Genomic DNA, 15,677 nt, shown 5'->3' with positions numbered 1-15,677 from the left:
CTTCTATGATATACAGATGTTCTCCTGTAGCAGAGTCTGGCCTGATCCATAGATAGGAAAGTACCATCTTGTCCCTGATAACTCAACTGGGTACTCCAGGAGTCGCACAGGTGTACTCAGAGAGATTGGTTTTCAGGAGGCTCAAGATCTAGAGGACTTGTGATCACAAGTAGAATTCCATGTCCTTAAAATATATGCAGCTATACCAAAAATAGTTTCTATATTTACTAACCTTTTGTGAAAGCTAGCAAATTGAAATGCAGATAATTTGTTCTTCCTTTTGCACAAAGTTGTGGCAAATAGCTTTAACTTATTTCAAATAAAATGTTTTATTTCTAAAATCATTTACCAGTTATGTCTGCCTTTGTTAAGTAGTCTTTTCAATTTTTCTTAGCTTATCTATTCTGTTCACTTAGATCTGTTTTCCTGGACCATTTATGTTTGAAATACAAAGGATAGTCCTTATTCCTCATTTGAAAGATTTTAATTTTCCTTAATCTTCTGAATTTAAGTATATTTTCATAGTAATTATTATTAGTAATCTTTTACTAGCTTTCCTGCGTGTGTGTGTCTATAGACTTATTTGTTTGGATTTGTGTGTTTGTTCATGAAGCAGAATCTCATACGGCTTAGGTTGCACATCATTCTGGTCTTCTGTTTCTTACTCTTCTGCCTCTGCGGGATTGCAGGCTTACTGCCGCCACGTCCAGCTAACTTTCATCAGTATGGGGTTTTTTCCCTCCTACTTACTTATCCATGAGCAAATATTTTCTCTTTCTTTTTAACTAATTGCTATTTCTTATTTTACAATACACAAACTATTTAACTGTGTTCTATAGGATTAACATTGGAGGATGAACTGTTTACAACGATTTAGGCTTTTCTGTAGCTTTTAGCTGCTCTCAGTGATACGTGGTAGAGCAAATATTACTAAATTGTAAAATTCACTGAGACTAAAGATCACAAAGGACAGTGTTTGATCTGTAATATAGAGAAAGCTTTAGGACTGTTTTCAAAGCCTTTTACAAGTTTAGGTAAATTTTTTAGGTGTTAAAGTATCAGGCTCTGTAATCTTAAGACTTAGACATAATAGGTTGTATATATTTAAACTCATAGGTATAAAGTAATTTCTTTGATTCTCAACATTCATGTTTTTAAAAAATTGAGTAACAATTTTTTGTTGTTTTGTGGCTTTGTTTTGTCTTTACTATATTAAACATTTTACACGTTTTTTTATTTAGTTGTTAAATCATGCTTTGAAAGAACTCATGGAAATAGGACAAGTGAGTGATAATGTGTTGCAAGTTCACCTAAACGGTGAGTATATCACTATTTTCCCATTAAGAAATTATATTTTAAAACTGTATGCAAGTTTAATGGCCTTAAGAAATTAAATAAAGGAACCTGTCTAAGGTAAAAATACATACTTCTTAAAAAATAATGCCGTCTCCAATGAATGGTTCTTTACCATTTTTTTAGAGGAAGGAATATGAACTAGCAGGCTGTTTGTTTTCTTTCTAGTTAAATTTTAAAAGCATTAGAAAATATATTTACTTAGAAAATAATCCATGTTAAATACTTGCTTCATTTTAATTAGACACTTTTAATTGGGCTGTATTTCAGGTCTGCTGCAGATAAATGATAAAATTGCTCTGAAGGAGATCACAAGACAATTAAATCTAGAAAATGTAGTTGGAGATAAAGTTTTTGTAAGTATCATTTCAGATATTTTATTTCTGGAAAGTTAATAGAGACATATTAGGAAATTATGTATTAGAAATTGATGCAAGTCTTTTGTCATTAAAAGATGTGTGAGCATACATTTAGTCATCAGAGTTTTATTTTGGAGATTGTTTTTTATAGACCTTGATGATTATTGGCTTAAGTGAAAGTCTTTAAATCAAGCCTGGTGAAATAGCATAAGCATGATGAATAGTATGATAATTTAAAGATGCCATAAGTGGTTGACGCCTTTGTTACTATGACGCCCGAGTGATGAGATTAGCCTGTTGGTCTCATGAATGTCTCTCAGTTTCAGATTCTGTATTAAGTAGACTTACTCTGTGTATCTCACAAGATTATTTTAAACAAAGGAAGAAGCATTAAACTTCTTGGTTAAAATACTCTGCTGGATAGTAATGTGCTGTATGAACATCTCTCATTTCATATCCGTCACTTACAGTATGCCTTGAAAGCCCAAGACCCTGATTGAAAGTGTTCAGAATGTCTCATTAAACTGTTTCCCTATTTACCTAACTTGCATTCTCTAAGGAAAACCCGAGTAACCTGTGTTCTGGTCTACTATCCTGACTCTGCATTGCAGCCGAGATACAAATATCTCAAGTTTACTTTCTGTCCACTGCTGTTTCTGCCATGCAGTTCCTCTTACCTTAGCGACTGACTGCTGTGTGCTGCAGTGATCTGAACATAGCTGTGCACGCTTCTTACTAGCTAGTAATTGCGTTCTTTAAGCTGTCAGCGAAGAGCTGAGCCAACCATGTGCTCTTCTTTTCTCCTCTGAAAGCTGTTGGAGAGTAAAGTCAAAATGTCCCTTGGATAAATACTATGTTTTACCTTTTATTTGGAACATAATTCTAAGCTAATAGCCTACAATCGGGCAAAAAGAGTTCCTATTAGACGCAGGGTAGCTTTTAATTTCCAAATGATCTGAGGAGTTATTTTTAATGTGCCTACATGGATATATTTGTACTATATGTGTGTATAGTAATGAGACAGTTGTTTTACCATCCTGTTTTAGTCACTGCTATTGTTATCTGACAGGCAGTCCTTTGTGTGTTTAGGTTCTGCATCTGTGTATGCAACCAATAGCTAACTGAAGCTATTCAAGGGAAAAAAATGTGTTATACTGAACCTGTACAAGCTTTGCACTGTGTTACCATTTTCTGAACAGTGCATTAGAAGACCTAATAAATAATACCTAGATAACATTTTGTTTGCTTTCTATTGTTATGATAACATGGTCACCAAAACTGATGAGATATAATGGTCTACTTAAAAAACCAGAAGACAGCCTATCTTTGAGTAAATAACTGGCCACTAATTTCCAAAGAGATGATCTCTATGAGCCAGAGTTAGGTTACAGCATCTTGTATGTACTGCTTCTTGGCAGTGGTACTGACACAACAGCATGTGGTTATCACTATACGGATAGTCTTAAAAATCATTTATGCTGGGCTGGCAAGATGACGTTGTGGGTAGAGGCACTTGCTACCCGGCTTGACAACCTATCAGAAGATAGAAGAGAGTTAACTCCTACAAGTTGCCCTCTGACATCCAAATTACATTTTGGTATACACACACACAAACAAAATAAATAAATGTAAAAAAAAAAAAAAAGAATCTTTATGGTATATCAGGTTCTTTCAGGCAGAGACCAAACCTATTAAGTTTCTTTTCTCATTTTACAGCTCCTAAAATTTAAGGTTGACTTTTTTTCTTAAAGTATGTGATTGCGAGGGTGGAGAGACGGCTCAGTAGCAAGGTGTACTTGCTGTTCCTTCAGAGTACCAGGGTTTGGTTTCTAGTGCCCACAGTCAGGTGGTTCACAACTGTCTCTAACTCCGAGTCAGGGCACCAGTGCTTCTGGCCTCTGTGCACTCATGTGCACATACCCACATGCAGATAGGCACACACCTGCCTATAAATAAAAATAAATCTTTACAAAAAGATTTAAATCCCACCATTCAGAGAGGCAGATGCAGGAGATCTCTGTGAGTCTAAGGCCAACCTGGTCTACAAAGTGAGCCCAGGACTGCCAGGGCTACACAGAGACACCCTGTCTCAACAACAAAGAAACAAACAACCCCCCAAAAAAGATTTAAAATATCTGAATGAAATACAAACTAATAATTTTAATTTAAAAATGTATTAAGAGACCTTCCACCCAAATTCTGGAATATCTTAAGTAATTATCCAGTAGTCTGTCGATTTGTTCTAGAATATTTAAGTTTTGTCCAAAAATGTTTTCAATGTATTCCAAATAAACAGATAAATTTGATGTAATAAACACAAATTCATAAATAAGTATTCTTGGGTAGAAAAACTGAGTTTAATATCTCAAGCAAATTGCCCTTTTTGGATCTGATTTTAATTCATACTAAGTTTTTTGGCGGTACAAATTAATTTGAGACTAGGAGGAATGTGTTGTATTCAAAGATACGAAATGGAATACATTTCTACTTCCCACCTATATTTAGAACCTAGCAATCGTCCAGAAACTACTCCTATCTAACATTTCTGTATTATTCAGAAAATACGAAATTTTACACATGATATAGTACTCCCATTTTTAGTGCTTGCCTTTCTCTTTACTATTTAAGTTATGGATAATTAATACAAATATTAACTAAGAATTTATTCAAGGGTTAATTCCCTAGTAAACACAATCATGTTTTTTTTGTGTGTATGTGAATATCTTAATAGTCAACCTTCTGAATAGTTTTATTAAACTTCATTCTTATCTATTTTTGTTACTCAGGGAAGCTTTGCTGAAAACCTTTCCTTTCTCCTGGAAGCTTTAAAAAAAGGTACATGTTTACGGCTCTTGTAAAAAATTGAAATTTAGAAGTATCAAAAGATGCTTACTGTGACCTTTAGTCTTCTGATTGTTTACGTATTACAAGTTTTTAAAGAAAGAAAGAAGAAAGAAAATTCAAGAAAATGAAAAAGGAAAGTCATAAAAATTAAACTAATAATCTAATGGCCACTGTAATGATGATTTTCAATATTTACTTTGTTTTTTGTTTTATTCTGCCACATACCATTGATGTAGATATAAACACAGCTTTTTACAGTAATGAAATCAACACCAGTGAGATGGCTCAGCAAGTAATAGTGCTTGCCACACAGGCTTGACAATCTAAGCTTGCTCCTTGAACCCAAGATGTAAGGAAAAAACTGACTTCTGAAGGTTATGCTCTGACATCCACACACTCACCATAATATACTACAGCCTGTACACATAGACATCAGACACACTAATAATCACTTAAAATCTAAAAGGCTAAAATTATTTCCCTGGAACCAGCACTTGGGAGCTCAAGAGAGGAAAAAGAGGAGACCATGGCATAGACAAACAAGATTAAAATCATTTGCCTGTTGAATTCTGTTATATAAAGTTAATATAAATGTTTTAGGCTTTTGTTTTCATAACTAGGAAGGAATGTTTAAAAGATTATCCATGTATTTTCCTGGATAGGTTATAATAGGTATAATTTTAGATTAAAAAGTACCATGTTGAAAAGTATATTGCTTAACTGTTTTATTAAAGCATGTTTGAGATACTTTTTCTTTTCAGAGTTTAAAAACATTTACTAATCTTTATCTTTGGGTAGCTCGTAGAAAAGAAACCACTGTCGGTTTCATTTGTATAATTATATTCTTGATTTGGTTTGGTTTGGTTTGGTTTGGTTTGGTTTTAATTTGCGTGGCCCTGTTTGTGATGGCTATTCTGATGTTATGACTGACCATTGTTATTACATATTGATTTTTTTTCATCCTATTTTGGTGATATTTGGCCCATACTTATTTATAGAACTTCTTGTGCTTCATTGCCTTAAATTTTGTGTGTACTTGTTGACTAAATAGAAGTCTTAAATTTTTACATAATTAATTTTATCTATAAGATGTTTCTCTCCTTCAAATTATAAAAATTCAGCATTCCCATTTAATACATGTATTTCTAACTGATAATTCGGTCAGATTGATTGATTGATAGATTTTGAGACAGTATCGCAGGCTGGCCTTATGCATAATTTATAGCTGAAGCTGACACTTTCTGGTTGGTTGGTTGGTTGGTTTGGTCTTATTTCTTTATATTTTATTTGTAATTTATATATTCACTTTACACCCCAGTCTTAGCCCCCTCCCTCTTCTCCTCCCGGTCCCTCCCTCTCATCCTATTCCCCCATCTCCATGCCCCTTGTCCTAAGAAAAGGGGAGCCCCATCAACCCATGCTAGGACATCCTCATCCGCTGAGCCCAGGCAAGGCAGCCTGGTTAGGGCAAAGTGATCAAAAGCAGGCAACAGAATCCGTGTCATAGACAGCACTTGCTCAGCTTACTAGGGGATCCACATGAAGATCAAATTGCCTGTCGGCTACATTTTTGTAGAGGGCCTAAGTTCAGTCTGTGCATGTTCTTTGTTTGGTGCTTCCGTCTGTGTGAGCATCCATCAGTTTAGGGTGGTTGATTCTGTTGGTCTTCTTGCAGCGTTCTTGTCCTCTCCAGGTCCTTGCATCCTTCCCCACAGCTCTTCCTCAGAACTCCATGCTCAGCCTAATGTGTGCCTGTGGTCTCAGCATCCGATTCTGTCGCCTGCTACATGGGACCTCTCAGAGAAAGGTTAAGTTAGGCTCCTCTCTGTAAACATCGCAGAGGTGTCAGGGCTTGGCTCTCTTCCATGGGGTGGGTCTCATGTTGTACCAAGAACTGGTTGGACATTCTCTCATTCCCTGCTTTATCTTTATCTCTGCATATCTGGACGACCCAGAAATAAACCCACACACCTATGGACACCTGGTTTTTGATGAAGAAACCAAAAACCATAAAATGGAAGGAAAAAAAAAACCCTGAGGCTGACTCTTAAACTCTTTATCGTCTAGTGGCTACCTTTCAAATTGCTAGGATTACTTGCACATGCCAACAAGGCCACAGCTGTATTTTTACATGGAGTGCTTTTACTTAGAATAAACCATTTTTTTCCTATTGAGATACTAGCCATACTTTACAAATACTGTTTCTGTGCTACTTTCTAATTCTGTTTGGTTTTAGTGGGTTTTTGTTTGTGTTATTTTTATTTTTGTTTTATTATCTGGATAAATAAATCTGCTAATCTTTACCTGAACGGTTTTACAGAAATGTAAATTATTTACTCCTGCAGTTTTAATGATTTTTCTACTAAAGTAGTTTCCATTCGAATAGAGAATAAATGTATTGAGTTCCTACTGAACATTTCCTCCTGACTGAAAGTAAAAACTTGTAATTAAAAGAATTTTAATGGGTCTTTTTGTTTTGTTTTGTTTTTTATTCCACTTGATATTCTAATGGATGTTTGTAGAAAAAAACTTTAAATGGGAAGGTGCATTGTTCCTTTCTACTAGCTAAATATGTCTCTTTTGAAATAGTAGTTTTTATTCATTAGTGACTCCTTTTATATTGCAGAAGTGTTTTGATGGTATTCAAAAACCATCTTTGTAATTATTAAGGAACTATGCTTACAGAATTATAAAACTATCTTGCAAATGACTTTTCATCAAACTAGACTCCTATAACTAGACTATAATTACTTTAGAATAATAATAGTAGCTATCTTTGTCCTGTGGATAACTTTTTATAGAAGTGAGCATGCATGTGTCATTGTGTGTTGAGTTGAATTTTAAACTGAAGTCCAGCATTTCAGAAATACAAGAAAAGTTTATGTGATTTCTTGTTAATCTGAAACTCTCAATTTTCCTTAGGTGACCGGACTAGCAGTTGCCCAGTGATCTTCATACTAGATGAGTTTGATCTTTTTGCTCATCAGAAAAACCAAACACTCCTTTATAATCTTTTTGACATTTCTCAGTCTGCACAGACACCAGTAGCAGTTATTGGCCTTACATGTAGATTGGTAAGTCTTTCCGTGTGTGTGTGTGTGTGTGTGTGTGTGTGTGTGTGTGTGTGTGTGTGTGAGAGAGAGAGAGAGAGAGAGAGAGAGAGAGAGAGAGAGAGAGAGAGATTATAATAGTGTATGGATTTAGAAAATTTAGGCTTAATTACTGGCCTAAGCTATTTGACTTAATTATTTTGAAAATCGTCTTCAGTTCTTTATACACTGATCCTGCTTTTCCTTTGAGGTAAACATGAAAAGAATTGCTGCTTACAGTGCAAGCTATGCTATAGTTTACCTAGTTAAATCATAGAATAAAATTCACAAATACTAATAAATCTGATTTCTACTGTGGCAAGAAAAGAAAAGAAAAAGTAATATTTTATATAAGTTCCGATTTTTTTTTTTTTTACTTTTTCAGAATTTCGAATAATTTTCTCCAGGAAATTAAAATTTTTTTCTTTCTCTTATCTCTTATGTTCGGTTTTGGTTTTAGTTTTTTTTTTTTTTTTTTTTTGAGGCAAGGTTTCTTCATATAGCCTTGCCTGTCGTAGACTCTGTAGACCAACCTACCCTCAAACTCACAGAGATCTGCCTGCCTCTGCCTCCCTGAGTGCTGGGATTAAAGCTATGCACCACCACTGCCCGGCTTCTTTCTTTTTTTTACAATAGTAGAATAGATTCTTTCTTTGACATGGATTTTAAAATGGTTTTACCTTGATTCTAAGTCCTGAATATTTTATACAGCTATATGAGTCTTTGTGTGCTTAACTTTTTTTGTTTTGCTTTGATTTTGTCCAATTCTGAGAATTGACCCCAGGATCCTACAGGTAGTAGGCAAACACTCTTACCGCTGAGTTACAGCCACTGTTTTGGTAGAGACTAACTCATGAGGTACTTAGACTGTTCTTGAACTTACTGTGAAACTTGTTATTCTCATGAGTAGCACAGATTACAGGGTTATACTACCAGAACCATGTCTGTCTACGGTGCACTCTTGAACAGCCATGTGAGGATCACCTTTACTCTAACTGACTGTAAGCCTGCTCTGCAGATTTCTTCATACTCCCCATCACCCATCTCTTCTTTTTTTTTTTTAAATGAAACTTTTTTTCCCCAATTCATTTTTCAACAATCCTCTTTCTGGTTTCTATGAAAACTTTCTGTTTTTCTACTTCTTTACTCTGCAATTTCTACAAAAATAGTTTGTATTTATTTATCACTGAAACTCTGTATTTATTTTTCCCCAAACCAGAAGCTATCACCAGGTTAAAAAAAAAAATCTTCTTGCTTTAAAGAAAGGGGTAGGGAAATGGGCCTGGGCAGAGGGCTTAGTGGCTATAGCACCTGTTGGTCAAGTTTGAGGAACAAAGTTCAAATCCCAAAACCTACTTACATGCCTGACGGGAGTAGGTGTGGCAACCCACGCGCAGTTCCAGAACTTTAAGGCCTAGAATGTATCTCTGGACCAAGCTACCTGACCAGTCTAGTCTAATTGATAGATTTCTCGGTTAAGTTGACAAACTCTGCCTCAATGAGCAGGAAGGACAGAAAGCCATGATGAATACTCTTGATGTCAAACTCAGGCCTCCACATGTACATACGCACTCGTATATATGCAATGCATGCCACATACACATAAAGAGAAAATCCTCTGGGTGAAAGTAGGAATGATTTTATAAGCATGAAGACTTGAGTTCAATTACCAGCGCCCATGTAAAAAGCCAGATGTAGTGGTGGCCACTGTAAACCTAGCACTGAGGCAGTAGAGACAGAAGAATCCCTGTGCCAGTCTAGCTAAATAGGCAAGCCTCGGGTTCAGTGAGAAAGTCTGGCTGTTTCGTCTTTCTTTGTGTGTATTGTATAGTTTGATAGTGTGGGCATGCATGTGGAGGTGAGAAGATAGCTTGCAGGAGTCAGTTTTCTCCTCTTACTAAGTGAATACTGAGGATCAAACTCAGTCCTCAGGATTAGTGGTAAGTGCCTTTACCTCCTGAGCCAGATCACTGTCCCTGAGGAACTGGTTTTACACACTAAAGTGGAGAGCAGTTGAGGATGACACCCACTTTAACCTCAGGCCTCACACATACTCCACGTACACAGATTCATGAGGACCTTAGCAGTTCTTCAGAGTAGTTGTGCTTCTTCTTTATCCATATTTCTCCAATTCTATAGTTCTACTCTGTGGAATCGTGCTCATGTATATCATAGGGGGAAAACCAAAGACTAGGTGTGAGCAGGTGCTTTGTCAGCAGGAAACCCTTCTTTTAGATATTATTCTGTAGTATTGGCTGTTGCTTCCTCTTCCTTTAGCTTCTCAGCTTCTGTCCTGTCTACCACCAAAATGGCATCTTTTTTCCATTCTCAGATGGAAGTTTTTTTTTTCCTTGCAGTTCTTTTTTTACTTATTTGGGGGTACATTCAGTGGCAGACATGTGACAACTTGTAGGAGTTGCTGCTCTCCTTTTAGTGCATGGGTTCTAGGAATTAAACTCAAGTCCTCAGCCTTAGCCACAGGGCCTTTTCACTCTGATCCATCTGTCTTCCCAGCCCAGGACAGTTTTAGTCTTTGTGCAGTTACCTGCATTGCGTTTCCACTAAATATTTGTACAGATAGTTAGAATGTCTCTTGAGTAGAAAATGAGTATGTGTGCAGTGTTCAGATGGCTAAGGATTGCCTCTTTTAATTCAGCTGCCATCACTATTAAAAACATTTCAGGAATTTGTTTTTTCCTCTCTCGAACCCACACCGCTGTTGGTCTTTGCTGTTTTGCTTCCTAAATGGCCTGTGATTATTTAAGTTTCCTGCACATCATGGCTAATTAACCTTTCTTCTTATAGAAGAAAATTTTATTGTAGAAAATATTTCTGGAGATAGTAGTATAATGATTCCTGACTCTCCTGCCTTTATTGGGTAACTTTAATAATTATCTCAAGTTAGTATAATCTATATTTATCTGTCTTCCATGTAAAATATTGGGGCAAAGAAAAATCATGTCTCATTAATTTAGCTTTTCAGTTAATTTTAAGAAGATGAGAACTTCTTAAAGTTTACTTCTATCATGATATTACACCTTAAAAATAAATAATAATTAGATGAAGAAATGGCTTACCCATTAAGGGACATGTTATTGGAAAGGACGAGAATTCAGCTCCACTAATGACAGCAGCTTAGTTCTGTGTTACTTCAGCCAATGGAATCTGCTCTGTTACACATTTTGTTTCATGAGGCTCTTAAGCAAAATCGTGAAGATTTCTGAATTTTTGTTAATTTAGTAAGTCTTACTGCATTTTGTTACCTCAGATTTTTGTGTGAATTTTTTATAAGCTATGAAAAATACCACACTGTTGTGCTTGAATTTACTCAGAGTCTCTGCTCAGGACTAGTAACTATTTGATGTCTTTAGTAGGTTTGGAAATGTTAGCACTTAAAATAGGACAGGAAAAAAGCATGGTGCCTAAAAACGAATTTTTTATTTAGTTCACTGGTTTTGAACTTGTGCATTATGACCTGTTTAGGGATTTAACAACCCTTTCACGAGGGTCAAAGTGGTCACCTATGATCATCCTGTATATATATCTAATATTTCCATTATGGTTCATGATAGTAATGGAATTACAGATATGAAGTAGCAACGAAAATAATTTTATGGTTAGAGGTCACCCATATTAAAGAGTCACAGCATTAAGGAAGTTTGAGAATTCCCTTAAAACAAAATGTTTACTTGTAGATTATAAATATGTCGCTAACTACAAGCTATAGTTTGCTTAATCTCTTAACAGCATGTTTTTCAACATGCATCTTATATAGATTTCTTTTTTGTTTTCAAGGATATTTTGGAACTCTTGGAAAAAAGAGTGAAGTCACGATTTTCTCACCGGCAGATACATTTAATGAATTCATTCGGTTTTCCACAGTATGTGAAAATATTTAAAGAGCAATTATCTCTACCTGCAGAATTCCCGGATAAGGCTTTTGCGGAGAGATGGAATGAGAACGCTCATGTAAGTTGAAGGCAGTAATCGCAAAGGAACGCATAGCTTTTCATTTTACTAAAGAACACAAATTACAAGCTCTTCTTTAAGAGCAATAGAAATATCTTGTCTCCTAAAGTGTCTCTTTTCAGAAGAACTTCAGGCCAAGCTTAGCACTTTTGTCAGTAGTTGTTTTTCTGCATCTTGTTTACATTTTAGATAATTTTTAATGAATTTGCATATGTTTAACTTTTCTATATTTTGCAAACTTACCAAAAGACTGTATGGACAGCTTTTATTTGTTATATATATGTGTTTTATGTACAATTCTCATAAATGACTTCAGCTTTTCTTTCATTGGCTTGTTAAGTGACTATCCAGGCTGTGATACCTCTCTTATGTATGCTAGGCAACCAGACTGTCACCTCACCATGTCCTAGCCCTATTTATTTGATCTATAACATTTCAGACTTTACTTGCAAGCTATATTTGTTTACACAGAGTTCGATGCTTAGGTATGATTTTTTTATTTTTAATTTTGTTCGGATTCATAATTCTCCACTTACAGTAATTATTGCTGTAACAAAAAACATAGGAAAATCGATCTAAGGGAGGAAGGGTTTACTATGAGAGTATGTGGTTGAGTTTGAGAATCTAGAGGTGGGAAAGGCATGGTTGCCGGGGCTCAGTTCAGCAGCATCTACAGTCAGAAAATGATGACTGCTCCTATTCAACTTTCCTTCTCCTTTCCGTTCCAGGACCCAGCCCATGTTACGATGGGTACTCTAGTAGTCACTGGACTACTAATGTGGAAAGACACCATGACCAAGGCAGCTCTCATAAAAGAAACTGTTTAATTGAGGTTGTCTTGCTGTTTGAGAATGGTGCTAGAGAAATAGCTGAGAGCTCCATCCTGATCCACAAGCAGAGAGGCAATGAGAGAAACTGAGCCTGACATGGGCTTTTGAGACCTCAAAGCCCACTTCCAGTGACACACTTCCTCCAACAAGGCCACACCTCCTAATCTTTGTAATCCTTGGTGACTAAACAATCAAATATTTAAGCTATTCTTACTCAGACTATCACAGGTGTTCCACTTCAAGAAACTAATATAGATAATACTTTACAAGAATGTTCATAGGCTAACCTAATCTAGATAATCTCCCATTAGCAAGTTAACAGTCAATATTATCCATCACAACTATTATATATAATGCCACAGACTTTATATTAAGGTGTGTAATAATCCTAATTTTTAGAGTAATTAGTTTGGGTCTTCCCTTCCAGCAGACTAATTGTTCAGTAGACTCAGGAGGTTGTTCACTTAAGTAGGCAGGTTTTCTCTGATGCTGTGTCTGATTTAAGATCGCTTCCTCTGGGAGTACATTCTTTGTAATTGGTACTTTACATTGTTCCTTTTCTTACTGTTGTCTGGAATTTAACATCTGTATCTCTGGCTACTTGCTTTACTTCTCAGTGCTTCACGGGCTTTCACTCCCCTTATATAAGCTCCTGAACTAATAATCCTATTCTGTCGTGTTTTTGAAAGATTTTAATGGAGTTTTTCATTTACGTTTAAATGCCTGCTTTCCCATTGATTTTATTATCTCCATGCCTATTTACTCTTTTCCTAAGGTGATTTTACAGCCAAGGCCATCATCCATCTATGTTACATTGTGAGTGACTAGGTTTTATGTGTTGTTCCCTTGAAAATGCAGTGCAATAATGACCTAGTTTTGTTGGCATAATAAAACAGTATGGTCAAAAGCAGGTTGAGGTGATGATAAGGTTTATATGGCTTACAGGCTAAGAGTCCATCACTGAGAAGCCAAGACAGGAACTTGAAGGCAGGAAGTGAAAGGAATGCCATGAAAGAATGCTGATGACTAGCTTACTCAGTTTACTTTCTAATACAATGGAAGACATGGTTCAGCCCTCAGTGGACTAGGCCCTCCCACCTCTGTCATTCATCAAGAAAATGCCCCCACAGACATGCTGTTAATGAACTGAGGTAGCTCCTCAGTTGAGGCTTATCTTCTCACGTGACTCTAGTTTGTTTAGTTGGCAAAGATGGAGGTGGGGGGGGAGGTAGCTGAAGAATGAGGCAGCAATTTAAGGATGTTTAACGACAAAGAAGCATTTGTCCATTGGGAAACACACTTACCAAAACACAGCTGCAGTTTTGGTTCGCTCATGCCTAAGGGTGCGTAGCTACTTAGGTAGAACTGCAATTTTCCTTCCCTGGCTACCTGCTCTCAGCTTTCCAGTAGTTGTTTCCCTAGACTTTGTAGCCCCCAAATTTAAGTGGCACATGGTAAGCGATAATCTCTTTCTTTGTGACAGTCTTGTAGCTTCAATGTACAGAGAACAGCTAGCACTATTAGGGCTTGCAGCTCCTAATTTTTTCTCTTGAACCTTCCACGGGTGTGTTTATAAAATGTACTTGGGAAATCTGTCAGCATCATGGTCAGGGTCCCTGTCCCTTATTGAGGATGAGGTAAATAAGGTAGATTTGGGAGCTTCCCGCTATTTTAGTGAACAAAGCAAAGCATGGTATTGTAGGTCTAGTAGAGACCTTAGTTTGCTGGGGGTTTTGTTATTATTTATGGAGTTTTAGTTCAATTTTTATATTTGTTGGGATATTTTGGAGGTCTTTAATTTTTTTTTAATGTTATACAGTGCCCCTTAATAGGATTTTTTTTTTTTAATAACCCATCTTGTTCTACTTGTGCTACCAATTTACTCTTGGTTGTGGGGCCATCTGCTGGAGCCTGGCCAACCTGCCAGGACTCTACCTCTCCTAGAACCTGTCAACTGTCTGTTCCTCAGCTGATGCTGGGGCTTCTGAACCCCTTCTCATCCCATGCTAGAAGGATAACCACATGAATTCATGAGTTTGTGAATATAGGAGTTCTACTCTGCCCTTGGCTCTTGGAGTCTTTCCAACCCCTCTTATGAGATGGTCTCTGAACTTTGGGAAAAATTTAACATATAGATGTCCCATTTCTGGCCAAACACTAGTCACTTACTCTCTGCACTTTGACCAGTTGTCAAAGTGCATTAACCACCATCTGCTACATTAACCACCATCTGCTACACAAACTTCTTGAAGGAAGTCTGAGTGCTGTACTAGTTTACCAGATAGTTCATCTCTATGGTTTTCTTCTTGTTAAGTCTTTTTTTCCTTATCAGTGAAGGCCTCATCAGACAAGTCTTCTGTAAATGCCTAAATTCTCTCCATCTTTGTAATTGGTTTTAATAAGCCTTTCTTTTTCTATATATCCTGTCCCTTTGCAGAGTACTGCTTGTGTACTTGGTGATTCTCCTTTTTTTCCAATATAAGAACTCTGATTCTCTGTTATGCTTTGTCCTACATTCTTTTAATCCATCCAACTAGTTTAATTATCTAGTATTCCCATATTAGGTTGAAATTTTGGGGTTAAGCTACATTTTTTTCCCTTATTTTTTAGTGTCTCTCAGAAGACTCAACTGTGCGTGAAGTTTTACAGAAACATTTCAATGTCAACAAAAACTTGCGGTCATTACATATGCTATTGGTTTGTATTTTTAAATACATTTATTCTTTATCTGATTATACATATTATATAAATACATTAAAATTATGCATGTTAATGGTATATCTTGTGTTTTGATGCATATATACATGTATAACTACAGTTTAAACAGTTTGAAAGTAATAGCTATACTATTTCTGCATTCATGTCAATGATTTTTAAGTCAAAAGTACTGCTTACATCTTGATGTAAAAATTTTAAACTTAAAGATGCATTTGGGGAGAAACAGCACATTTACTGCATTATCTATGCTGATATTTGAATGTAGTACACAGCTTCCTTTGTTTAGTTCTTCTTGCTGGATTGTTTTCATTGACACTTTAATTTTCCAAAACAGATCCAGTACTTACAGTATCATGCTTAAATGTCTCATTTCTTTGCAACAGTTATAAATGGTATTTTTAAATCTTAGCATTAGCATTTTTATTGTTACTATATAAAGATTTGATTGATTTTGTATGTTATCTTATGTTCTACATTCAGTCTTGTTGAACTCTTAGACTTTTAAAAATAGTTTC

General features: G+C 36.0%; 1 protein-coding gene across 6 annotated transcripts in view; it reads left to right on the top strand.

The window, feature by feature from the left end:
- ORC4 (origin recognition complex subunit 4) overlaps positions 1-15,677 on the top strand; it is a 41,565-nt gene that overhangs the window by 18,611 nt on the left and 7,277 nt on the right. For all 6 annotated transcript variants that reach the window (XR_014782776.1, XM_084800010.1, XM_084800007.1 and 3 more), the window contains 6 exons: positions 1,242-1,317; positions 1,624-1,709; positions 4,499-4,547; positions 7,479-7,630; positions 11,441-11,614; positions 15,055-15,141. Coding sequence is in view for 5 of the 6 variants with exons in the window: in XM_084800010.1 (XP_084656136.1) it covers positions 1,242-1,317; positions 1,624-1,709; positions 4,499-4,547; positions 7,479-7,630; positions 11,441-11,614; positions 15,055-15,141 (624 nt within the window). In the remaining variant the exon portion in view is untranslated. The remainder of the gene's footprint in view (positions 1-1,241; positions 1,318-1,623; positions 1,710-4,498; positions 4,548-7,478; positions 7,631-11,440; positions 11,615-15,054; positions 15,142-15,677) is intronic.

Source organism: Acomys minous (genome assembly GCF_964271855.1).
Source record: "Acomys minous genome assembly, chromosome: 10".
Classification (NCBI taxonomy): Eukaryota; Metazoa; Chordata; class Mammalia; order Rodentia; family Muridae; genus Acomys; species Acomys minous.
The sequence above is the reverse complement of the archived record's forward strand: the minus strand, read 5'-3'. Positions and strand labels throughout refer to the sequence as shown.